At 43.9% G+C, this 27,852-nt stretch overlaps 1 protein-coding gene across 1 annotated transcript in view; it reads right to left on the bottom strand.

Moving 5' to 3' along the window:
* MTHFD1L (methylenetetrahydrofolate dehydrogenase (NADP+ dependent) 1 like) overlaps nt 1–27,852 on the bottom strand; it is a 187,935-nt gene that overhangs the window by 30,357 nt on the left and 129,726 nt on the right. The window contains exon 26 of the mRNA XM_055433111.2: nt 27,136–27,288. Within this exon, the coding sequence (XP_055289086.2) occupies nt 27,136–27,288 (153 nt within the window). The remainder of the gene's footprint in view (nt 1–27,135; nt 27,289–27,852) is intronic.

Genomic DNA, 27,852 nt, shown 5'->3' with positions numbered 1-27,852 from the left:
TTGCCAACAAAGGTCCGTCTAGTCAAGGCTATGGTTTTTCCCGTGGTCATGTATGGATGTGAGAGTTGGAGTGTGAAGAAAGCTGATTGCCGAAGAATTGATGCTTTTGAACTGTGGTGCTGGAGAAGACTCTTGAGAGTCCCTTGGACTGCAAGGAGATCCAACCAGTCCATTCTAAAGGAGATCAATCCTGGGTGTTCATTGGAAGGACTGATGATAAAGCTGAAACTCCAATACTTTGGCCACCTCATGCAACGAGTTGACTCACTGGAAAAGACTCTGATGCTGGGAGCGATTGGGGGTAGGAGGAGATGGGGACAACAGAGAATGAGGTGGCTGGATGGCATCACCAACTCGATGGACATGAGTTTGAGTGAACTCCAGGAGTTGGTGATGGACAGGGAGGCCTGGCATGCTGTGGTTCATGGGGTCGCTAAGAGTCAGACACGACTGAGCAACTGAACTGAACTGAACTGAACTGAAAGATGCCAAAGACATTTTATGACTAGTAAAGTGCAGGCGTCAACTAAAGGCAAAGCTGGTGCTGATGACTGAATTGAGATGACTGGTTCAACAGAACACACATTTTTACAAAGTGAAAGATCAAGGGCACTAACCTGGCTGGCATATTCTCAGTGTTTGGGGAGACTGCTAGGAGAGAGTCATTCTCAGCTTAAAAGGCATTTAATTATAAGTGTTAGGACTTTAATTTATAGTATTTTTTAAAATTAGAATCTGCTTTAGTATTTTAATTCACAGAGTTCTTGTTTGTAGAATGAAATTCATAACACCTAGTTTGTAGAGTCCAGATAAACGTTTTACTTGGAGTTTAATCCTCTCTCTTTTTTGACTGCCCCACATGGCAAAACACATAACCAACTAGGGCTTACTAAATAGCACATATTATTACAAAATGTCAGTATTTTGTAATAATATATAAGGGAAAAGAATCTGAAAAAAATATATAGTATATATACAATCATTGTGCTATATACCTGAAACTAACATGAAACTGTAAACCAACTATACTTCAGTAAAATTTTAAAAAATTGCATGGTTTCCACATACCTGGGTATGGACCTTATAACTGCAATCACTCTAGAATGAACCCACAGCTAAAAAGCCCTGAGGTAGAGGTGGCTGAAGTTGGATATAAAATTATTACTCCCTGAACGCACCCCAGCCCCCTCACCACTAGACCAGCCTTCTTCAACCTCCCTGCCTGAATGCCTCGTCTTTCACCAAGACCATCCTAAATTATGATTGATGTGAGGATTGCCATAAAACGATACCATGTCTTAGCCCTTTCCAAAAACTTAATGAAATCAGGCAAGCTGGCATAAGTCCACAGGAAAGGAATCAAAGCTGGATACTGTGATCAGTGCTTCAAAGAAACGGAGCTGAGTTCAAAAGAAATAAGGCTGTGGACATGTATTGATATTAGTCTTAAGGATTTTGATGATTCCCCCCGCAAATGCATCACTGTTGACAACGTGAAGTGTGAGGGGAAGTGGTAAGGTTCTGGTCTACCTAAGAAAGTCCCTAAATATTTAGCATTTATATGCTGTCAAGATTAACTGTCTTAGGTTGTGAATAAAGGATCTTTAAGCTAAAAAATGTATGCAATTCATATCAAACTTAATTTCTATTTAACTTTTGAAAAAAAAATTGGACTGAGTATTCAGAATACTGAGTCTCCTGGGATCAGTAGATGGAAATGTTAAAAGTCTGAAAAGAACAGAAAAGAACTGAAGGTCAGAGAGTGGTCTGGGAAGCATATGGATGTTGAAACCAGACGCTCAGTTCAAGAACCTGACCTGCAGCAGTAACTTGGAGCCACGAGGAAATGCCTCAAGATTTGAGAGATCTGGTAGCATTAATAACCATGTCCAAAAAGAAAAAGTGAAAACTGATACTGGAAAATCCTGAGGTGTCTCCATCTCCATCACTGATAACATCTTGGCTCAAGTTCCTCTTAAAGGGGCACCAGACAAAAGGCATCAGGGACCACAAGAATCCCAATGAGGCATTTCTACTTCCGTGCAGTCAGGGAGGCGTGACTCCGTTGCTGCAGGAGGAGGACTGGCAAGAAATCTTTTTGATTTAATCAAAACACAGCTATCAGATCTGAACTCCAGCTATTATTTTGGTTTATTTGCCCAAAAGCCGCCTCTCTTGCCAATGGAGTTAATCGGAATTGTGTTCCGAGTTTATTAGCATTACTCATCTCTTTTATGCCGTCATGCCTGAGAAATAAACTTGTTATTCAAATGCTCCTTTCAAGTTCTCCTGGGTCTCACTGAGAGTCTCACCGAGTTACAGACGTGCAGTCAAGAATAAGTTTACATGCACTAGAAGTTCACATGCAATACACAAGAGATGGGAGAGTTCATTCGGCTGGTGTCTGCACAACATTGGCAGAAGGAAAAGGAATCAGTGGTGATGCCAAGTTGGCAAGTAGCCACCATGTTCCAGTTCCTGGAGGAAAGTTTGAGAGGTTTCGCTGTACCAGTACATGGAGATACGTTGTGTGTGTGTGTGCTTAGTCGCTCAGTTGTGTCCAACTCTTTGAGATTCCATGGATTGTAGCCCACCAGGCACCTCTGTCCACGAGGATTCTTCAGGCAAAAATACTGGAATGGGTTGCCATGCCCTCCTCCAGGGGGTCTTCCCAACCCAGGAATTGAACCCAGGTCTCCTGCATTGCAGGCAGATTCTTTACCGTCTGCGCCACCAGGAAAGCCCATATATATGTTTTTCACCTTAAACTTAAATATTAACATGCAATCTTACTTCTGGTGTCATCAGGCAATAAGCTGGTATCTATTATTTAGAAACGTAACAAAAACTGTGACTTAAAGAACTGCTTCAATAATTACTGATATTTTAAAATAATCAATATATTTGATTTTATCATAAGGAAATTAATATGCTTTTAATTCTAAATATGGACTACAAAAACCTACATACCCTGCTTTAATGAGCTGAATAGGAATGAGATGAGTAACTAAGGAAACTCTGGAAGACTAAAATGAGAAACCTTAAGTTTGAGAGAACATGGTTGGGGGTGAGGGGTGGGGCTGAGGATGGCAGACTCAAGAACCACAGAAAGGATGCACTTTGGGGAGGGGCCAGCAATAGGCTAAGGACCAACACACTTTTTCTGTGGTTATTTCAAGCCAAAGCATTATAAAAAAAGAAGAAAGGAAAAAAACCCCTATGCTACCTAATCATTATGGGTATGGAGACCTCTTTCCAAAGTAGACAGTTCCCATGGGGCAGAATCTGATATTCAACATGAAAATGCATGAGACGGAGCAAGTATAAATTGAGTGTTCTCCTTTTAAATGACTTTGTATTTCATTCACACTAACCTTTATCTATAATTAAACAATCAATAGTTCTGGCCTATGGGAGACACTAGATTTATTCACTTTACAGACCATACTCTGAGCAGACCAGCATTCTTATGCTGGCTTCTCAGTAAACATGAGGGCTGTCCCAGGTGATGCAGGTGGGTCTGCCCCTGAGTTGCCCACAGAATGGGCTTGACATGGATACACTGATGCATCAGGATGGGGATATGGGGCAAATAGGGCCATCATGTCCTGAAGACAGCTGTTCTCTGAATGACATGGGTCTGAACTGCAGCAGGTCCAGGGACGTTTTTCAACCCATGGTTGGCCGAAGCTGTGGATGTGAAACCATGGATACAGTGAGCCCATTACAATTATACACGGATTTGCCACTGCGTTAAGGCTGGTGGCCCTAAGCCTGGTGTTGTTCAAGGATCAAAGGTCAAACTGTATTGATAGACAGTTGGTGAAAGAAACAAGGCTTTTTTTCCTCTGGGATACTGGGCATTGCTTGAAGTAAGTGATATGGAGGGCATCCCTTCTAGGGAGGTGGAGCTGAGAAATGGAGAGCAGAAGGCAGAGGTGGCTAAAGCCAGACAACCGTGAAACTTTATTATCTGGGTCAGTCCTTTTTGCATGACTCTAGTTCAGTTTCCCTTTGTCTATTGTTGTTCAATTGCTCAGTTGTGTCCAACTCTTTTCGACCCCATGGACCACAGCACGCCAGGCCTCCCTGTCCATCACCAACTCCTGGAGCTTGCTCAAACTCAGGTCCATTGAGTCAGCGATGTCATCCAACCATGTCATCCTCTGTAACCCCCTTTGCCTCCTGCCCTCAATCTTTCCCAGCATCAGGGTCTTCTCTAATGACTCAGCGCTTTGCATCAGGTAGGAAAAATACAGGAGCCTTAGCTTCAGTATCAGTCCTTCTAATGAATATTCGAAGGACTGATGTTGAAGCTGAAGCTCCAGTACTCTATTTCTCTTCAGGTCAGTTCAGTCACTCAGTCAGGTCTGACTCTTTGCGACCCCATGAACCACAGCACGCCAGGCCTCCCTGTCCATCACCAACTCCCGGAGTCCACTCAAACTCATGTCCATCGAGTCAGTGATGCCATCCAGCCATCTCATCCTCTGTCGTCCCCTTCTCCTCCCGCCCCCAATCCCTCCCAGCATCAGAGTCTTTTCCAGTGAGTCAACTCGTTGCATGAGGTGGCCAAAGTATTGGCGTTTCAGCTTCAGCATCAGTCCCTCCAATGAACACCCTGGACCATCTCCTTTAGAATGGACTGGTTGGATCTCCTTGCAATCCAAGGGACTCTCAAGAGTCTTCTCCAACACCACAGTTCAAAAGCATCAATTCTTAGGCGATCAGCTTTCTTCACAGTCCAACTCTCACATCCATACATGACCACTGGAAAAACCATAGCCTTGACTAGAAGGACCTTGGTTGGCAAAGTAATGTCTCTGCTTTTTAATATGCTATCTAGGTTGGTCATAACTTTCCTTCCAAGGAGTAAGCGTCTTAATTTCATGGCTGCAATCAGCATCCACAGTGATTTTGCTGCTGCTAGTGCTGCTAAGTCGCTTCAGTCGTGTCCAACTCTGTGCGACCCCACAGACGGAAGCCCACCAGGCTCCCCCGTCCCTGGGATTCTCCAGGCAAGAACAGTGGAGTGGGTTGCCATTTGGAGCCCCCCAAAATAAAGTCTGACACTGTTTCCACTGTTTCCCCATCTATTTCCCATGAAGTGTTGGGACCAGATGTCATGATCTTTGTTTTCTGAATGTTGAGCTTCAAGCCAACCTTTTCACTCTCCTCTTTCACTTTCATCAAGAGGCTTTTGAGTTCCTCTTCACTTTCTGCCATAAGGGTGGTGTCATCTGCATATCTGAGGTGATTGATATTTCTCCCGGCAATCTTGATTTCAGCTTGTGCTTCTTCCAGCCCAGCGTTCCTCATGATGTACTCTGCATATAAGTTAAATAAGCAGGGTGACAATATACAGCCTTGACGTACTCCTTTTCCTATTTGGAACCAGTCTGTTGTTCCATGTCCAGTTCTGACTGTTGCTTCCTGACCTGCATACAGGTTTCTCAAGAGGCAGGTCAGGTGGTCTGGTATTCCCATCTTACTTGCAACAAAAGGGAGTTTTGACAAGCACAGGGTGTGTCAGAGCTCACTGGCTAGGAGACCTTGCCTAGGCTCTCAGCCTGGAGAAGGGGCTGTACTGACGGGGGCAGAGGGAGTTGGGGGAGAGCAGTGAGAATCTGCTTGGGAGGTGGAACCATGGTGGTTGAGTCTGGCGGGCTGGCTCTTCTCACAGAAAAGAGGGGAGGCATGTCTGTGCCCATTCACTTGCCTGAAAAGCTCTTCCTTTGCTTGCCCCCCCAAAGCTCTTCTTTAGCTGGCCTCCCTCCCCCACCACTGCTGTGAGATGGCAGTGGCACTGCAGACATTTCTAAATTAAATCACACCCATGGTACAAAAGTATAAAGAAATGTACAGGAGGTCATTTAAGAATATTAACATGTTTTTCAAGATCAGCAAACATTTGCTACCTTGAAATGTTATAAGCTATGATTTTGTTTAATATTTTAAGATCGTTTGGAACAACAGTGATTATTAAAAATCCCAAAGCAACCAAATTTTGATCTCTAAATAAGTTAATAGCAATTTAACACTTCAAGGAAATGTATCAGGAAGTAAAGAAATGGCATAAAGAGGAAAGATTTTAATTAATGACATGTGAAGTGAATTTCTTTGGAAGCAAACTCTGTAAGTGAAATCAGAGTTTTAAGAGACAACTCCTCAAATGGACTATTTTTGCCAAATATTAACCTTATTTTCACTTCAGTTTTTTAAGACTTTAAAATAGTATATTTTTAAGACCAACAATTTGATTATGTATTTTGAGAAACTCTCAATCTGTGAGTTCATCCAGGAGTGGCCTGGTCCCAGTGGAAAGATTCATGACAAAGAAACATTGAATATCTTTTCAAATTCTAAGTAGCATGTGCTGAAAATGAACACTCCCAGAAATACTCAAAACTCCCTGCAGCAACTATAATATTTCACTGCACTTTATTTAAATTATTGCCCTCTTGTAAAAAAAAAAAAAATGTAGCACAAATTCAAATCATTGGCTTTGAAGGTATATTTTAAAACACTTTGGTAACTTTCACATTGAGTCCAGATAATGTGCTGTGACAGCTGATGTTACTTCTCCCTTCCCATTCTTGACATTTGGCTGTTTAATTACTCTCTTCACTTAACTGTCTAAATATATTTGCATAAGTTTACAACAGTATCAGATGGAAGGCTTCATGAATTTGTCAATATTATTTTTGGCGAAGTTAATGGAAAGGAAACATGTTATGCTAAAAGCTCAAAAATTCTGAACAGGGAAATAACAAACTGCCCTTACATCTACATAAGATATGTTTGTCGGTAAAGTATAAAAGAAAGATGGGCATTTGACTTGATTACTCATCTTACAAAATATTCAGCCTTTTCCTTATGCTGCACTGCACGCCATCCATTAATCATGTTTGAAAGCTGGAAGAACAAAGACTGTTTAGATGATAAATGAGGCAGTAAAAGAAGCTGAGATAGGAACAAAGATTCGAGAGGGAAATATTGTTTCTTTTTAATATTTATTTTGAGACTATACAAATGACCTGCAACTTATTTTAAAATCAACATTCTACCATTAAGTTCGACTCTGTACATATTTCATGAAATCTCGAGACAACTTAGAATAATGCAAAATTGACTATTAATAATCACACAAAAAAGCAGCAAGCACAAGTGCATGCATTCAATCCAGCCATAAAAGGCATTAGCAGAGGTTACCTCTTTAGGCACCAAAGTTTACCTCTAAGACCAAAGCCAACTTACATATGTTGAGTTAAATGGAGGTCTTATAGAACTACAGTCATATTGCTTTCTAGTACTTGCCTATCCAAGTTTAAGGCCACCCAGGAATGAAATCCCAAACTAAGTAAATATGCAGCAACCTCATTTGACAGTTTTCAAATTCCACTTTATCCTTTACCAGAGCTTCAAGCAAAAAATTATCATGTTTTGAGTTTGACTTCATTTCCCATATCCAAGGGGTCACCCCACCTACTCTTGCCCTAAAACTCTTCTAATATATTGTGATTTTCCTGACTCCTCTGCCATATTTATGTTTTTATTCCTAGTGATGAACAAAACAGGTAACATAAAACTTTGTTGAATGGACACAAGAGTAAAGAGATGGGAAATCTCCTAATAATTTACTGCCCTCTGATAATCCACATTGATTGACCATGAATGGTTGACTTAGAGGCTGCCTGGAAATCCCTTCTGTGAGGAGGCCTTGATGTGATCAACTTGACTTTTTAGGATCCAAGGATTCATTGTGAAGTAAGTTGCATTAAGCAACCTTACAAAATCTGTTTTATAATCTAAATCTCATTTTATTCCTTTTGGGTAAGGTATGACGTTGCCATTTTGAGAAGGCAGTGCAGAATGATGGAGAGAGCCACAGACTTGAAACATAAGTAGTGCTAATGATTCCAGACCCTTTGATTTATTATACAGATGTCTGCAATGTGGGAGACCTGGGTTCAATCCCTGGGTCGGGAAGATCCCTGGAGAAATGAATGGCAACCTACTCCAGTCTTCTTGCCTGCAAAATTTCATGGACAGAGGAGCCTGGCGGACTACAGTCCATGAGGTCACAAAAAGTCAGACACGACTGAGCGACTAACACTTTCACTACTTTTTCAGACACAATACCCAACTGCACAGTAGACAACTTCACCTGAGAAATACTTATAACAAATGCCTCAGACTTCTCAGCATGTACAAAATGGAATGTACTGTCATGCAGAAGAGAGCTAACATAGCAGATCTGAGAATGTCACCTTTAATTGTTTGCAAGGCTGGTGACCAGGAGCCTGGCTTTTGGAAGGGTTTATACGACACACCTGCTTTGTTCTAGGAAGTCTGGTGAGTTCCAGGCAGAGGGTGTCTACATAACTCTGGACTTCACCCATGCGCTTATTTCCCTGGATGATTTTGCTTTGTATCTTTTTGCTATAATATATCATAGCTGTGAGTAGGACTATATATGCTGAGTCCCTCTAGTGAATGCTGAACATAGGGGTGGTCTGGGTTCCCCCATCACAATTACTTCCCTCCTAAATTGTTTTTTCTTCCTTTATTGCTTATCTAAGTAAATGACAACCTGACCCATCAGGGGAACAAGTCAGACCTTGGAGCCATTTTCAAACTGTCTCCTCCCTTCTCCTGCTTGACTTCCCTGGTGGCTCAGTGGTAAAGAATTTGCCTGCCGATGTAGGAGACACAAGTCTGATCCCCGGGTTGGGAAGATCCTCTGGAGAAGGAAATGGCAATACCCTCCAGTATTCTTGCCTGGAGATTTCCACAGACAGCAGAGCATGATGGGCTACAGTCCATGCGGTCACAAAAGTGGGGCATGACTGCAACCAAACAACAACTCTCCTGCTTATTGAGTCCAGCTCATTCTACACCCATAATCTCTCCAGTACCCACATCTTCCTCAGCCTCCACTGCATCTGCCATAGTCTAGGCTGGGCGTTTCCTGCATTCCTAAATTTTTGGTCGTTCAACACGACATGCAGGATCTTAGTTTCACGACCAGGAATTGAACCCTCACCTGTTGCAGTGGAAACTTGAAGCCTTAACCACTGGACCCTCAGGGACGTTCCTCTTTCCTTCCTAACTAGCACCTACGCTAGGTGTTTATGCCTCTAGTCTCCCTTCTCTCCATCTGCTCTCCTGCTACATGATTGATGGCTCTGAACTGAGAACACAACGATGACGTCGCTCTGCTTAAATCCACAGGTCCTGGAGAATCATTTTCTGATTCCTAAGCTTGACCTTCAAGGCCTCGCTTGTCCTGGGTCTGAACTTCCTGCCCAATGTCACTGCTCATGCTCGTTCCAAATCCCTTGTTAGCCCGCATGCCTCTCTCTCACCGTGATGAGAGATGTGTTGCTGTCTTCCTGTCCCACGTCACAAGGCTAACCTCTTGTCATCCTTCACAACCCCAGGCTCAGCCTGAACGCCCCAGTCCTGCCAAGGCCCAATGCCATCTGCTCCACGGGCTCTGGAGCACCATTGCATCCCTCTGAATCTCAGAAGGGTAGGGCCCTGGGCTCTTTGAGGTGTTAATATAGTTAACTGCTGCCCCTCACTAGCCTGTGAACTCCTTGAGGGCAAGGCATTTGTTGCTGTTTTATTTGTTTTTTCTCATGGCCCAGTGCACAGTGCTCTTCAATAAATATTGAATGAGTGAATCAGAAATGAGGCATTTGTGTGGTCGTACAGTGATGTATTCATTAAGCCCCAATTGCCTGATGAGTCATCACTGTTAGCTTGAGTATCTGAAGTGCATCTAAGGGAAGAAGATTAGTCACTGCCAAGGACAGAACTCTCTCCCCTGGGTTCTCCTGGTTCTGACAATAAAATCATCTCCAGAGGTCCGGTTCTCAAACCCATGTGGTCTCTACCTTCGGTCCACACCCCACCCTGGAGCAATGCATTTGATTCTTTACAATGTAAATACTGACTAAAATGTTTCCAACAGAATTTTCCCAAATTGCTTCCTACAAACTCAATGCTGTTTATCTTAGAGATATCTGCTCACCGACCTTCATCTGCCTTGCCCCTCACTTAAATCCTAATGTCATTCTTCAAGTCTCTCCTGCTCCCTTCCTACAGTACAGGAAGGATCTGAGTCTGGAACCAAGCAAAACCAAATTTCATTGGAAACACTGACATACCCCTGAAGGAAACTGATGACTCTCTGGTGCATTATGGAGCATATGGAAGAAAAGCCCTTCCATACTATCTCGTCCTGGATCTATTAATACACACATGCCCACAGGACTGAGAGCAGAGCTAACTTTCAGGCTGAATGTCTGAAATGAAAGGTCAGGTACACTTGAGAAACTACTCTGGGAAATTCTAACCTATGCACTTTGATTATCAAGAACATTTAATATCTTGATTAGTGTTCAGGAATAAAAATTATTTAACAAAACAGTAAGAGAAAGGCCTTAATACTTAGGGAAGTACCTGATAACTTACATTTGTATCATTTAATAGTTGTCATTTTTCATAAAAGAGAAGGACATCTTCAAACTATACAAAAATCTTAATGACCCAGATAACCATGATAGTGTGATCACTCACCTAGAGCCAGACATCCTGGAATGTGAAGTCAAGTGGACCTTAGGAAGCATCACTGCAAATAAAGCTAGTGGAGGTGATGGAATTTCAGCTAAGTTATTTCAAATCTTAAATGATGATGCTGTGAAAGTGCTGCACTCAATATGCCAGCAAATTTGGAAAACTTAGCAGTGGTCACAGGACTGGAAAAGGTAAGTTTTCATTCCAATCCCAAAGAACGGCAATGCTAAAGAAATGTTCAAACTAGCGCACAATTGCACTCATCTCACATGCTAGCAAAGTAATGCTCAAAATTCTCCGAGGCTTCAATAGTACGTGAACTGAGAACTTCCAGATGTTCAAGCTGGATTTAGAAAAGGCAGAGGAACCAAAGATCAAATTGCCAACATCCACTGGATCATAGAAAAAGCAAGAGAGTTCCAGAAAAACATCTACTTCTGCTTTACTGATTATACCTAAGCCTTTGACTGTGTAGATCACAACAAACTGTGGAAAATTCTTCAAGAGATGGGAATACCAGACCACCTTATCTGCCTCCTGAGAAATCTACATGCAGGTCAAGAAGCAACAGTTAGAACTGGCCAAGGAACAATGGACTGGGAAAGGAGTACATCAAGGCTGTATATTGTCACCCTGCTTATTTAACTTACATGCAGAGTACATCATGAGGAACGCTGGGCTGGAAGAAGCACAAGCTGGAATCAAGATTGCCGGGAGAAATATCAATAACCTCAGATATGCAGATGACACCACCCTTATGGCAGAAAGTGAAGAGGAACTAAAAAGCCTCTTGATGAAAGTGAAAGAAGAGAGTGAAAAAGTTGACTTGAAGCTCAACATTCAAAAAACGAAGATCTTGGCAAATAGATGGGCAAACAATGGAAACAATGAGAGACTTTATTTTTGGGGGTTCCAAAATCACTGCAGATGGTGACTGCAGCAATGAAATTAAAAGACGCTTGCTCCTTGGAAGAAAAGCTATGATCAACCTAGACAGCATATTATAAAGCAGAGATTACTTTGCTGACAAAGATCCATCTAGTCAAAACTACGGTTTTTCCAGTAGTCACGTATGGATGTGAGGGTTGGACCATAAAGAAAACTCAGCCTCAAAGAATTGATGCTTTTGAACTGTGGTATTGGAGAAGACTCTTGAGAGTCCCTTGGACTGCAAAGAGATCAAACCAGTCAATCGTAAAGGAGATCAGTCCTGAATACTCATTAGAAGGACTGATGCTGAAGCTGAAGCTCCAATACTTTGGCCACCTGATGTGAAGAACTGACTCACTGGAAAAGACCCTGATGCTAGGAAAGACTGAAGGCAGGAGAAGGGGACGACAGAGGATGAGATGGTTGGATGGCATCGCTGACTCGATGGACATGAGTTTGAGCAAGCTCTGGGAGTTGGTGATAGACAGGGAAGTCTGGCATGCTGCAGTTCGTGTGGTTGCAGAGTTGGACCCGACTGAGCGACTGAACTGAACAATTCACCTGGCCAGGCCAGGCCCAGTCATGCAGGTGGAGGCAGGGGAGGGGAAGGGACCAGGGCTGTGTTATAGGCATGGGTTTGGGGTGTGTGAGAGCCATGGCTCTCCCTTCTGAGAGTGGGGGCAGGCAAATACATGTACCCCCACAATCCATAGTACACGTAATGGTGGTACAGCACTACCTCGAAGGTTAAATGGGCTCTGTAAGCTAATTACTATCTATCTCACTGAAGAATGTGCAAATGTAAATGGAGTTCATGATTTTCGCTGGCTGTCAGCCGGTTGGCCATCCTTAAAAGTGAGCAAATAGCACATTTTTGCAAAGGGTAACAGCAAGCTTTCCATAGGATCAGAAAATCAGCCTCCACCACGAGGACAAAGGCTAAATATGGATGTCACAGACCCTGAAAATCAGACTGCACCCCCTCTATCTGCTCCTGATAGACTCCGAAAATCAGACTGCACCCCCTTTACCTGCTCCTTATAGAACCCAGCAAGGTCCTGACCCTTCCAGAGTACTGAGCTGCACTAGATAAAACTTTCTTGTCTCTTTGTGAAGCTATTCATATTTCATTAAAATGTCAATGTGGTAAATCAGCTCAAGCTAGTACTGGGTACGGAAATGAAACGAGAAAAGAAGAAATTGAAACCACTAATCTATAAACTGAGGGTTGTTCCTGAATGGCAAGGAAAACAAGGATTCGGTATACTGCTTTTCTCAAAGGTAAGACTATACTGTGCAGTTTTGACTGAGAAATATATGGTAGGCATACATTTTACTGTGTACGTATGTGTGTGTGCATGTGTATGCGTTTTGGAAAGTCTAGATCTTTCTGGTCTTGGAGCATTTGGGGCAGTATCTTTCTTTATATTTTGCTCCCTAATCTTCTGTACATCTGTTTCGGAAGGTGGAGGTTTTCAGCAAACAACTTAAGGAGGCTTACTTTTTAAGAAAGTTTAAACATTAGATGGACAGAAATCAAGATCATGGAATATATATACCAAACGAACGTTAGGAACCAGTTAGAAAGTAGGTGTGTGGTTTAGGCACCCTACAATCATGACAGCTAAGCCGTGATTTGTTATAGAGCTTCCTGACAGCCAAAGTGAAAAGGGGAAAACATTCAGGTCAAAGATGCGCCTCGGAAGGGTATTTTATTCTCCAGGAAAAGCAGCACAGAAAACAAAGTCACTGACTCCAAGACATTACCGTCACTTAAGATTGGAAGAAGTTCATTCCATAACTAGAAGCTACTGTGTGCCAAGTGTTAGGCATTTGATAAAAAGTCAGGCAGCTGACGGGTCAGGGTTATAATCTCCAGTGATGGCAGGAGCTGCATCTATTCTATTACGCTGGCCAAGCAGGTTCCTATGCCTAGCAGAGTAGTCATTTGGCTCGTAGGCTTGATAATAATTTTGTGAAATTAAGGAACCAAATCAAGTCTCTCACCTAAAGAGATGACCAACCTATCTCAAAGAAAGAGAGAGAAGCCAGTAGAAAAGAATTCTTAACCTCCTTCAAGCACATTAATTAACTGGTGACAGAAGCACCAAGATTCACACCCCCCCCCAAAAAAAAAGTGGACATTATTCTGGCTTAGAAAGATATCCAAAACAAGAGTTTCAACCAGGAAAGCTATAGAAAAATCTCATCACATCACTATGAAAAGTTTACCTTTTGAGCAACACAGCTTTCTACTCAAACAGCCAAAAAAATTTTTTAGAAAGTTTATCCTAAGTTACTACAATTTTAAAGCTGTAATGGGATTAACAGCTATCAAGCAATAATGTTTTGGATACCATCAGCTCACATAATGGGATTAGTTTCAGAATAAATCATTTGAAGCCACTATTTCTAATTGGATAGTTACCAGAATCAAGGCTCACAAGTAATGGGTAGGATTAAAAATAAGACCATATAATCAACAGAAAGATTATATAATATCTCTAACGAGGCAATGTCGGGGTTGAATCCTGGTTCTACTATTTACCGGCTCCATGATCAGGGCAATTTCTTTAATCTCTCTGCCCTTGGTTTCCCTTTGTGTAAACAAAGGCATCGACGTTACCTACCCAGAAGGAGGCTGTGAGCATTAAATTAATTAATATATACAAACTGCTCAGAAGGGCTCTGATTTATAGCCATTAAACTGATGGCTAATTAAACTAATTCGAATAAAACTGATTACAGTTTTAATTTTTATCATTATAATTTAATAAACATCTCTTTGTTTCTACTTGCTTTTTCTATGCACTTTTACATTGCTGACATTATGCTCTATGAATTTCACTTATTTTTCCCCCTAAACGAACGAGTTATTCCTCCAAGTCATTAAACGTAATAAACATACAGCTACTGTATACAGAGACAATATATGTAGAGAGATTGTATATAGACAATCATTCCAGTCCTGAAAGTATTCAGACGTTAGTATCTTTAACTCTCCTTTCAAAGAATCCTTTTTGCATCACATGTTACCTCTAGGGAAAAAGAACAGACTATTTGCAGCGGGGTGGGGAGTGCTAGAAAGATGTCAGTCTCTACGCTCAATAGAGAAGATACTGAAGAAATAAAAATCACAGCAGAAGATCTGTGAAAATGCACTGAACTACTGTAGACAGAGTTTTGGCTTGTTTGTGCTTAATAATGCACAGAGAGCAGTGTCTGCGCTCTGATAACACAGGAAGGAGAACAGGATGTCAGAGGACGATGCAGAGCAGCCCGGTGCACTTGGGATGAACTGGACATCCCACCCCTGTTCTCCGCTTGAACGTGTGAGCACAAGGAAGTGCTAAAGAGGGATTTATGGGCATTTTTTTGAAGTACCGCAGAAGATTCCCCATCATGGTTTCCATGTTCCATTAACCATTTAACTTTAAGTTAACCATTAACTTCCTGTCCAAAGACAGGGAGAATCACTCTGAAATTCTAATCCATACACTTAATATCCTTCTTCTTCCTGAAATCTTCCGTTCTTTTTCCAGGGATGTGGTTGCAGCAATCTTTTGTTTTTTCCCTCTGTAGTGTGTTCTACTCCAAAGAAAGATAGCAGGTTCCAATTTATGCCTCAAATGAAATCTAAAAACACTTCAAAGAAGTCAAATAGATTTGCTTTTGGAATTTTATTGTTAGGTGGTGTCTCTCTGCTCTCTCCCCGCCCAAACTTTCCCATCTCCAAAAGGGAGCACATTCCATTCTTTGTGACAAACTTATCAAAATTAAAATAACAACCTCCAGCTGTCAAAACAGCTTAAAAAAAAAAAAACCAGTTGTGGTTATTGTAAATAATAAAGAAATTACAGCTACCTATGCAATGATTTTTACCCACACGAAAAATATTTCTTTAAATAAATTGTCTTTAGATGGCATAAAGGACTACAAATGAGCCACTTACTAAATTCACTATTTTATGAACTATGGAGGGAACGCCAACCACATCATGGATCTGGGAGCTGGACAGACCACATTTGACATAGAGAACCACACTTTTGCAGGAGAGTCTTTGTTATAATTATTTTCAGGTCAAAACAAAAGACTGTCTTTTAATGTGAGCAAATACTCAAGATTTACACATCAGGGAGAACTTTTCACATATCACTGTGATTTTATCGTTTTGATGATAAGTTAACTCTTTGCCACTGGGAAGCAACCTGAACCCCACCATAAAATAGACAGAGCAAAGATAACAGAAGCTTAGGTTGCTGGTCCCCATGGACTTATAATAACTGTGACAGAGGAGCAAACACGTTGAGAATAGAGGATGTTAATGTGCTGGAAATATTTGTGCAAGTCTGACAAATAATGCATGGCGTCTCAAAATAAGAAGAGATTATTTCCTTTATTTTCAGGACAATTCTCTTTAATTGTGTAATGTAGCTTGAAATAACTTTAAAAGCTTTGACCTGCAGCAAATCACAGTCCATTCAGAAACCAAATTATTGAGGCTTAATGACTAAATGGACATAGAGTATTTCACTATAGGTGACCACATACAGTACAGAAACAACACATTTGTCCCCTGATATAGCGTGGAGCTGCCCCACTCAACACTTCCAGTTTTCCTGGTTGCCCAGTACAAGATCCATCCTAAACAGGGCTTACCAGCCTAGGCGAGGGAAGCTGCTGGAAGTTTTGCTTTTCTCCCTCAGTGGCAGTAAAGAATGACCCAGAAATACACACTGCCTGAGCTACTGAAAAAAAAAAATGGCAAGATGTTCAAGATCTAAGTTATTGTTGAGCAAGGATCTCATAAGCCTTAATACTCACGGACCACTAGAACTCCCTGAGGCCATTTATCACTAACTCAGCTCACAGGGCTGATAGAAAGAGTAAAGAATGTGTTAATCTATATGAAGCATTAGAAAGAGTGTCTGACATGTAGTGAGAACAGCTACTATAGTATCAAGTGATACAGCCTGGTAGGATATTCAATCTGTAAGTGCACATCTACGTACGTTCCAAGAAAAATGAATTTAGACCTGGTTTTATAGTCTTGCTGGTCAGTAACTGGTTGGGTCAGAGCACTGACCCCTGAAGGCTTGAGTTACAAGCAGATAAGAAGGGTGGGCATTTGAGCCCTGTCCTCTCAGCGTCTTCTCAGACGTGCTTTTCCAGACTGGGGCTTGAGCGGGATCCTAATTCTGTGAGGTCACACCAGAAGAGGTCTCCGTAAGGAACCCTGTGTCTTCTGCACGGCTGGCCGGCCCCTACTGCACTGGGTTCCACTCTGTATGTATGTAGCAGTATGGTCTGCACTGAACTCCCAACTGTAGACAGATCAGGGGAACCGAAGGCCAGGTCCCTACCCTGGGGAGGCCTGGATTAATAGGAGACACCAGGCAAGGCGGCTTGGTAAAGGGATAGGACCCTCAGAGGACGTAAGTGCAACAGATCTTAGCTGGGTGGAGCTGGCAGTATGAACACTGCTTGGAGGTGAGTAGGGGCCACCACTCAGTCCTGGGGGGCAAGTTTTGGAAGTTGAGTAACTAAGTCTTACGAGGAGAAATGCAGGTAAATCTGGGAACTGTATGATGGATTTTGGAATGTTCAAGGAAGCATGGAAGGTAACTTTCAAGTCTTTCACTCCCCAGAGCTGATTCCTGGGGTGGGGCTGAGTCTCAAACAGGAGACTGATGTCCACAAAGGATTCAGCAACTTGTATTCCTGGCCCTAGGTTTTCTCTGCCCAGACTGTGGTACCTTTATTACTAACGGCCTGGGAAAAATACTTAATGCAGACACCCCTGGAAATCCTACATAAGGGTGGCAATGTGGCGATGAACTTTCATTCTGAGCCTTCCAGGGTCTGCATAAATACCTCCATTTGATCACATAACCCAACACAAATTATTTCTCTAATACCTACTTTATACTTATTGCCTGATTTATGAAGATCTGCTTATACTCACTGGTATAAAATGTTTTGAATTTTCGGTGATATCCAGAAAACAGTAGGATACACCACCAAACTTTTTCAAACTGCTTCAGAGGGTGACCTGGCTCTATAATTGGAAAGCTACTTTGACAATGCACGAGACACAAGAGATGCAGGTTTGATTCCTGGGTCGAGAAGATCCCCTGGAGCAGCAAATGGCAACCCACTCCAGTATTCTTGCCTGGACAATCCCATGGACAGAGAAGCCTCGTGGACTACAGTCGGACACAATAGGCGACTGAGCACACATTTTGGTCTGTATTAATTTTATTTCCCTTGCTTAAACTGCTTAGCTGCTTTGGACTATATGCTTCTTGGTAAAGACTAAGATATCACAGTAAATGAAAACAACAAAGAGACACAGAGTAAAGAGAAGTGCCGTGAGTACTAGATACTTTTATGGATGTCTTTCTGACCTGTGTATATGTTGATTGGCAATTTTATGCTCTGAATCCAAGCTACTCAATGTAGAAGAAAACAAGTAAGCTACAGACGGAAGTGGAAGAAGAATGGGTCAGTATCTCATCAATTCCTAAGAAAACAAAAGATCTATATGTTGATGATGGGGTGGATACCTAAGTATGACAAGCACCTTTTTCTAGGTTCGTAGAAAGAAAGACAGAGCCTACACGTAGGGTTAATAGCAGTGGGCTAAAAATTTAACCCAATTTTAAAAGGTTAACTCAATAATAGAAATATCTGGTAACGCTATTACTCAGCATGTTTCCCCGGCTCAGGCTGATTTCATTTGAAGTCATTTTATATTTATGCTAAAAATAAATTAGCATCAAACTCAGGGAGACAAGATCCCTGAAACTAATGGACTGGACCTTAGATAACCTTATGTGGTCAAGGGGCAAATATCATTTTCCTGACTCACGAAGCTTCCTCTGGCTCATCAATCTGAAGAACAGTTTCTGGAAATGGAGAATGCTGCTGGTCACCTTCCTTTGCTGGAAACATGTTGTACTGAAAAGGCAGGGACATGTTCTCTCCTGACGGGACAGACACATGTCTGTCTGTCCTCTGGACACCCAGAAAGGGACAACTTGCTGCAGCCGCCCTGGGATAAGAGGAAGTGAGTGACGTCTGGGCCAGAGGAAGGGCATGTTTGGGAGAAAGCAGGAAATTGTGATGTCAGGATGAGGAAGAGCAGTGGGAGACCCAAGCTGGGTGGGAGAGAGGAAACAGACCAGGTCCCCAGGAATGGGGGGAAAGGACACAGCCATACAAAGAGAGTGAGGCCAGGTGGGAGCGGAGGCTTCGGGCAGCGTGTGAGGCAGGTCTGGATCACTTCAAGCTAATCAGAGAGATTTTAGGTGTCAGGTTCACTGGGGTCAAGGAGCCCTGGAATTGGGAAGGACACGTGCAGAGGCAACCTTCTGAGTGATCTTGTGTGATGGGAGCTCTGTAGAACACGACTGCTTACCCATGTTATTGAAAGGCAGCGTGGGGAGTGAGTGTGTGTACAGGGCCATGAGTCTCTGGAAAATGTGGGGATCAGTGCATTGGGCTGAAACCTACAAGGTCTGAATTTAATTCATGCCTAACTGAATGGACCAGGTTTATAATTATGCATCCCCGAAGAAGAAAACGTCTCCCCAGTGAGCTGCAGAATAACTTCACTGACCTGAATCTGGTCCAGTGGAAACGAGACATCCAGCACATACTTTTTACAGGAGAGGGAGTAGAACGGAAAACAAAGGGAGCTTAACTGAAATGTGAGAAAGAAAGCGGCAATGACTTGGCTGGGTGGGGCCCCGGCTCACTTTTTCATCGGCCCCCTTTCCTTCCAGACCAGTAACCCTCCACCCAGCATTTGCTGTGGATGACATCACTGGTTTCGCAAACACGCTCCGGCAGTTTCCTGCTTTCCAGAGACAAGCCGACCGAAGCTGTCAGTGGGGCACCCGGGCAGAGATGAGGCCAGGTCGGGTCACAGAGCGGACACGAAGGCCACGCCAGGGCCCTGTACTCGTTCCATAATCTGTTGTGCATTTACTGCTGAGTTTTCAGTCCCCTTTCCTTGGACAGATGTCCACTGTCCACACTCTTAGGGTTACGATCCAGACTGCTCATGGCATGGACACACATGCCCTGCCCAGGATCACATCCTCTGCTCCAAAGAGAGCAAGGGACCAAAGTGAAGGGTGTAGGAAGGGAGAGGGAAGCTGCTTGGGGAGCTGCCCTGAATGGACCCCGGAACTCTGGCCCATTGCATCCCACAGCCCACCCCAGCCCTCCAGCCAAGGTGCTTTTCTCCCCTCATCAGTCTGTGAGGCCAAAGCACTAGGAGCCTCTCCACAGTTTCAGGTGGCCACTCTGTGCTCCAGAAATGCTCTAACTCAGGGCTCCCCAGACCTCAGGCCGTGGACTGGTACTGGTCCATGGCCTGTTAGGAACCTGATAGCGACGCAGGAGGTGGGAGGCAGGCTTCATCTGGATCTACAGCCACGCCCCGTCTCCCACGTGACTGCCTGAGCTCCGCCCACTGTCAGGTCAGCAGCAGCCTTAGATTCTCAAAGCTCAGAGGAGCTCGAACCCTATTGTCAGCTGTGCATGCCAGGGATTCAGGCTGCATACTCCTTATGAGAATCTAATACCTGAAGATCTGATTCCATATTATGGTGAACTGTACAATTATTTCATTATATATCACAATGTAATAATAATAAAATAAAGCCTACAATAAATGTAACACACTTGAATCATCCTGAAACCACCACCCCGCCATCCATCAAAAAATTGTCTTCCATGAAACCAGTCCCTGGTACCAAAAAGGTTGGGGACTGCTGCTCTAACTGGCACCAAACACCATATAAACGCTGCAGGAATTCTTAATCCCTTCTGCAGGATGGCTTAAGCCCAAGATTCTAGTCCAGATTCTTGTCCTCAATAGCCAACATGTCCTAATTTTGTCAATAGAGAAGACTTCATGTTTAAGAAGATTTCCTAGTTCTTCAGGAGCCAATCTCATTGCCTCACAAGAGAAAACAGTCCGATACACCAAAAACTAACTTCAAATGGGCATGTGCTAGGAATTCACACTTGGTTGGATATCTCTCCAAGCCAACTGTTCTGACAACACGTCCTTGGGTGAAGAAGCCTCGTAAGATGAAAGGAAGTGGTCAGCCTCTCTCCAACCCATGGCAGGTGCAAGGAAACAAATTAACAAGGACAAAACAATCTTGCGTTCCCTTAGCCGAATTTGGGGCCAGCAAACATCAGTCAACAAACGACACTCAGGAGTGGATTTGTTATAGGAACATTCCGGCTCTTTGGGCCTCTCTTTGGTGTCCCAAAGAGTCCAGATGTTAAAACACTACAAGGCAGCCAGGAAGGACAAGATGACTCTACCCACCTAAGTCCACCTGAAATACGTTGTTCTGACTCCCATGCAACTAACTGGCCCTCACAAAATATTTTCCCAAATGCTTTCAGTTTATCATTTCTCTATTTATTGTATTTTCATGTTATGAAAGTGACATATGCTTGATGCACTAATCTGAAGTAAGCAGAAATGTAAAGAAAGCAGCTGCTCATAATGTCAGCCCCATGTTGACATTTTGGTGTCTTTCTAGTCTCTTCTATATGGAATGTAATTTACATCCCAATAATATAATTTCATAAACTTTGCTTACATATTGATGTTTTTATGCCATGACATTTATGTCAAATGATTAAACAACCCTGACAAATTATTATAAAATCTTGAAAACCATATCAAAGCACTGGGACCACCAGACAAAGACCACCTACTAAACTGTTGGGGGGCAGGGTGGGAAGGGTGCGCATGAGATTGTTTTAGAGAAGTTTTACAAGCTACCAAGGTTTATTGAACACTATAAACCATAAGCTTTGAAAGAATTTTTGGAAACATAAGAGGCTAATCTGTACAATAGAGTGTTGGAAAATCTGCTCTCCTCTCTCCACACCAAAGATCTGTATTGCTAAACTATTTCTTATAAGGAGATGTACCAACTGGTGGACTGTATTGGTCTAGGATCTTATACTCTTTTGCAGCTTTCAATAATACGATGGAGGAACTTTCCTGGTGGTCTACTGATTAAGAATCTGCCTTCCAATGCAGAGGACACGAGTTTGATCCCTGGTCAGAGAACTAAGACTCTCCATGCCATGGGGCAACTAAGTCACAACTAGAGAGCCCGAACATCACAATGAGAAGCTCCTGTATGCCGTGACTAAGAACTAGCACAGCCAGATAAATAAAATAATTTTTAAAATGTGATGGAAAGAAGATATAAGGATAATGTCATTAAAGAGAGGCAAGGATGCATATGGAGCTTAACAGGAAAGAAGATATTTCAGGGAGGAAAAATTATTTAGAGAGATGGAAAACTCGGCCAGAGCATGCAAGGGTGGGGCAGAAAGTCTTAGATGACCTTAGCTGAGGAACTCTTGAACTACTAGGTGCGCCTATAAAATGAAATGTACTAATAAAGTGGCCGCACCTACTGGAGATCATTAATTGGTGATCAACTCCAACTAAAGCAGTAACTAAATAAAATATGATAAAATCATTCAGTGGCAGAAAACTCCGGCTTATAAATAAGGGTGAAGAGTGAAAGCAAATACTTAGAAAACTAAATCTGGGGGGGAAAAAAATGAACTCTCCAGCCCTTCACCCTGTGATGTCCCAGAGTCAGCAACACTGAAGATACTTATTGTTGGAGGAGGGACGTGCTTGTGTGGGAGTCTCCACTTTTAGACCTACTAGGTAGCCAGGGGGACATGCCTTCCTTGAGGACACACTGAAGGGATTTCTCCTTTGTTATCAAGCCCACAGCATTCTGCACCTGTGTGATTTCACTTACGAGTGTCCAACATAAGGACGCATGGAAGAGGACTGGAGTGTGTTCACACCTCACAAGTATGAATGAATGAACGCACAGTGCAGAAAAACTGAGGATCTTTCCGACTGGGGTTTTTCCTGGAAAGGAGAGTTGGACGCCTGTTTCAAAGGCACTCAAATAAGCACGTGTGGAGTGATCATGGGTCAGGGTGATTAATTACACTAGAATTTTCCCACCTGCAGGAGCCAGTCCCTCCACAGTCCTCATCCCCCTTTCCCCCCAGTCATCTCAGCAGGAAATTACTACACTATGTCTCCCACACAGATGATGACTACTAGGAGCATTCTCGCAGACTGTGGCAGGGCCCAGGACTGGGTCAAGTAAAAGTAAATACTTGCCCTTATTAGGCGATCCTGGCCTCCTGCGGTGCGTTTGCCCCGGACACTGCAGCTTCTGGCTCGGTCACAGAAAGCAGACCCCAGGCCACCGCCTCCACACGATGCTTCCTGACCTTCAGGAACTTCTTTCCTCATGCACCACTTCCTTCCTCGCTCCTCATGATTGTTTTGGAGGATTTAACCCCAGGGGCCCGTGCTCACTGTTCTGCCCCGCGTGGAGGCAGGGGGACCTCCTCAGGGAACCCAGCCAGCCTGAGGTCACTCTCAAGGACTGGTCACACCTTCATCTTCTAGCTGGTCAGGCGTCAAGCAGGAGCAGAGGAACTGAGGGATGGACTAGTGGTCACCCACCCACGCAATCTGACGGAACCTGACTTTCCAGAAATGACCTTACAAGGCTGTGGATGTGGGGGCATGAGTTGAGCTGCAAAGAGGTTCATATTTGCTTAATGACTCCAAAGATTTAAAATTATGATCAGTATTTAAATACTCAGAGACTAGTGAAGGTGTCATATTCTGATTCACAATTTTTACAACAAGCTATTTTCTTTGTTAATTTCACATCTATCTACTAGGAGCAGTAAGCTGCCTGATGTGGAGAAAGATGCTTTATTTTGGAGCTTCCCATAGCAGGGACCAGTCATGTACATGCTTCCTGAATGAATGAACGAAACTGTTGGGAGAACTACTGTGGGACCCAGATCTGCGCAGGACAAGACAGGACAGGTCATGAACTTGGCTAACTCCCTACTCTGTAGGGCCCACTGTTTCATGCTCTTTGGGACCCTTGAGGCCCCTCCTCCCTGGTCTGAGTCTGGACCATCCAGGGGTGCTCTTCGCCTAAGCAAAGGCCTTCACCGACTGAAGCTCAGATGATCTCTGACTCTAAGTGGCTGCTATCACTGAGCCCATTCTAAGGAATACAAAGCAAGCTCTCCTGGTGGTTATGCTAAGTGAAGTATGATTAAATTACACCCAATAAAATTCACCCTTAAAAACCATGGTGGTCTATGAGTTTTGACACAGGTACACGTGTCATGGAACCACAGCTAAAATACAGAATATTTCCATCTCCCGCTAAAACATCCTTGGTGTCCTTCTGTGGTCTGTCCCCTCCTCCTCTCTCCCCCCGGACCACTGATCTGATTATTTTTTACCTTCAGCTGAGCCTTTTCCAAGATACCATTCAGAACCTGCTTTCCTTGACCCTTCTCCCTCTTCCAGTACTGGCGTTACCCCTCCTTCAATGAGAGACTCCATCACCAGCTCCTGTGTACCCCGTGGTCTCTCTGGGCCACCTACCAGGTCTTTCCAGACTCCCGGGGGCTCCTGTTACCCCGTCAGCTCTGTGAACTTGGATGCTTTCCGAGCACCATCCTCTCCCTCTTCTCATTTCTCTAGTGCTGGTCCCAGGATCCGCCCTCACGTACACTCGTAAAATCCTCAGGGCTTCCTTCCTGCCTGTTCCTTTCTCCTGGATGTTGTGACTGTGTTTCCAGTGGATTCACAGACAATGTTATATAGACCCTATGAGCCTATCCCATCTCCTACCCTATGAGCCTATCCTCTCTCCTATCCCATGAGCCTATCCCATCTCCTACCCCATGAGCCTATCCCATCTCCTACCCCATGAGCCTATCCTCTCTCCTACCCCATGAGCCATCCTCTCTCCTACCCCACGAGCCTATCCCATCTCCTACCCCACGAGCCTATCCTATCTCCTACCCCATGAGCCTATCCTATCTCCTACCCTATGAGCCTATCCCATCTCCTACCCTATGAGCCCATCCTATCTCCTACCCCATGAGCCTATCCTATCTCCTACCCTATGAGCCTATCCCATCTCCTACCCCATGAGCCTATCCCATCTCCTACCCCATGAGCCTATCCCATCTCCTACCCCATGAGCCTATCCCATCTCCTACCCCATGAGCCTATCCTATCTCATACCCTATGAGTCTATCCCATCTCCTACCCTATGAGCCCATCCCATCTCCTACCCTATGAGCCCATCCTATCTCCTACCCTATGAGCCTATCCCATCTCCTATCCCATGAGCCTATCCCATCTCCTACCCTATGAGCCTATCCCATCTCCTACCCTATGAGCCTATCCCATCTCCTACCCCATGAGCCTATCCTCTCTCCTACCCTATGAGCCTATCCCATCTCCTACCCTATGAGCCTATCCCATCTCCTACCCCATGAGCCTATCCCATCTCCTACCCTATGAGCCTATCCCATCTCCTACCCTATGAGCCCATCCTATCTCCTACCCTATGAGCCTATCCTATATCCTATCCTATGAGCCTATCCTATCTCCAGGCCAGATCAACCTGACTTCTTGACTGTTCCTTCCACGCCCGACAGCATCACCATCCGTGGTCAGGCTGGAAGCGACCCGACCCCCAAGCCCACGTCCAGGTGGCTGCCCTCACAGTGTGTCTGGAATTCCCTGCTACTCTTCTTCTGTGGCTGCTGAGCTAACCTTGAGCACCTCTTGACTCGGTCGCTGTCTCCCTCGGTCTGGTTCTCTTCCCTCTCAACGCTCTCCCACTGCTACCAGAGCTATTTTTCTAAGATATAAATTGGACATCATTTTCCTTTTCCTTCTTATAAGAATAAAAACCAGGGGAATTCCCTGGTAGTCCAGTGGCTAGGAATTGGTGCGTTCACGCCCGGGGCCCCCAGGGTTCAATTCCTGGTTGGGGAACTAAGGTCCTGAAAACCAAGCAGCATGGCCAGTTAAATAAATACATAAAAATAACAAAGAAAGAAAGAAAAAGAATAAAAACCAGGTGCAAAACCCACCTTACTGCAGCTCTCCAGGGAGCATGAGATAAAATCCAAGGTCTTTCAGATGGCAGTTCAGATCCTTAACAGTCTGAATCCATCTTGTTATTCTAATCCCATTTTTTAATCTTTCATCCTCTGTCCAACTCCGGGCATACTGGATTAACCCACAAAGGCTACCATGTATCTCTGTGCCTTTGACTCAAAATTCACTGTTTCCAGAGTTGTTGGAGGTTGATTCCCTTTTTCTCCCTCACATGCCCTGCCTGCAACCAGTAAGAAACAGCTGTTGTCTCTCCTGTGCCCTGAGGGCATTAATGTGCTAACACCAAGTCTGAAGCTCCAATATTTAAGCCACCAGATGTGAAGGGCCGAGTCACTGGAAAAGACCCTGATGCTGGGAAAGACTGAAGGCAGGAGGAGAAGGGGGCGGCAGAGGATGAAATGGTTGGATGGCATCACCGACTCAATGGACATGAGTTTGAGCAAAACTCTGGGAGACAGTGAAGGACAGGGAAGCCTGGCATGCTGCAGTCCATGGGGTCACAAAGAGTCAGACACGACTGAGCAACTGAACAACATCATCATTATCACGCTTTCTACACACCTCTGTGCTGTTCAACCCTATGCGTCTCACATTTACTCCGTGTATCTCTGTGCCTCACGGGCATTAGGAGTTCAAGAAACACTTACTGAAAACATTAGTAATATCAGATGAAACACGCAAATATGAAGGCAAGCAACTCTGTCCTCGGTATGCATTTTTTACCCATCCATGGCTTAAACAACAGAGCCTCCTGGCTTATTTTAAAAAATTGTCATGTTTCCTGCTTGGACTTCGATCAGCTTGTAACAATGACGACAACGGAGACAATTAAGAATTTTTCTTCTCAATCTAATCCAAGAGAACCCCGTGATGAGAAAACAAACTTCAGTCACTGACGGTTACCAAAGGAAGCCACCACATCACTGAGTAGCTGTAATGAGGCGTTTTATGTATTAAGGCCATCATGGGTTTTAAGTACTTTGATAAGCTTTCACTTCTGCACTATCTCCTTTCTGTCCAAAGAGAAGCTTTGAAATAACAATAACCATCCCATAGCAACAATGTCCCCCCAGAATAAGGTCAAAACCGAGCACTCATAGGATTCACTCATTTTCTAAGGCAGTCCTGACAAAGAGGTGGAGCAGAGACTGATTTCCCAGCCCTGGGGCAGGGGGCTGGTCCTGTCTCGTGGACTTGGAGGTGGCCTCCATTTATCCCACCGCAGTGAAGCCTTATTATTCTCAGCACAATGACATGAAGAACCAGCAGAACCTAAGCCACCCGCCCGCCCCCATCTCAACAGCAGACTGGCTTCTCCCAAGTTGTTCTCTTCTGTGTTCTATAAGGGGGAGAATCGACTTTATGGCTCAAGGAGTCCTGAAAACATGATCTAAAGAAAATAAAAAATCCAAAGCACAGTGGCAGGTGAGTCCTTTCATTGTGGAAGAGAGTACTTAGGAAAATAGCAAATACTATTACTTTCCAATACCTGGTCTGCAAGACGTTCGCAGAGCCCAAGGATTTTAGGAGTTATAACATCACAGACTGGGGAAGGTTCTGGGAGGATGTTACACACTCACCGTTCCAACCAATGGGTAAATGAATCCAGCGCCTATGCTGGCCCGGACGTCACTGATGGGTAGAATGAAACCCTTGGGCACGCCTTTCTTGTCAGGTTGGTGAGACAGGGAGAGGTGGGTCTTTGCCATGCAGATGGGCAAATTTCCAAATCCCTATAAGAAAGGCAAGGAAAAGTGTTCCCTGAGCAAAAATGTTCTTTGTCCTTGTTTGACCTGCACCCCCCCAGGACCCCCCACGGCTCAGATCCACACACACAGTAGTGCTTGTTATTGCTTGCTCACTGAGCAAGAAGATGGCAGTGAAACTCAGCGACACCTGATCACCACCTGGCAGGCTGAGGGTGTCTACTCCTTATTTTGGATAATTCTTGTTACAGAAAGACACTATTATGTGTGTGTCTGAAGGGAGGGTGGCTCCTTGCCGGCAAGGCAGCAGCAGCTGTAGAAACCACTTTCCAAGGATATTAATATCCGGGACTCAGAAAGGTAATCTGGAGAAAGGCTCCGTAATGAGGCTTTTAGTCCCACTGTTCACTCATTCTTGGCGGCTGTCAGCAGGCAAAGGGCTGCTTTGTGTTGCTTTATGAATCACGGCTATTTGATCTGCGATTACATTATATGAACTGAGATGAGGTCACTATTTAAGCCTCTTATTTTTAAGGACCAAAGGCGATGCCTGACCCAGAGTTTTCAAAGGTGAAAGGGCAGGAAGTCATG

Source organism: Moschus berezovskii, chromosome 10 (assembly GCF_049115385.1).
Source record: "Moschus berezovskii isolate FMDL1 chromosome 10, NW_MosBer_1.0, whole genome shotgun sequence".
Classification (NCBI taxonomy): domain Eukaryota; kingdom Metazoa; phylum Chordata; class Mammalia; order Artiodactyla; family Moschidae; genus Moschus; species Moschus berezovskii.
The sequence above is the reverse complement of the archived record's forward strand: the minus strand, read 5'-3'. Positions and strand labels throughout refer to the sequence as shown.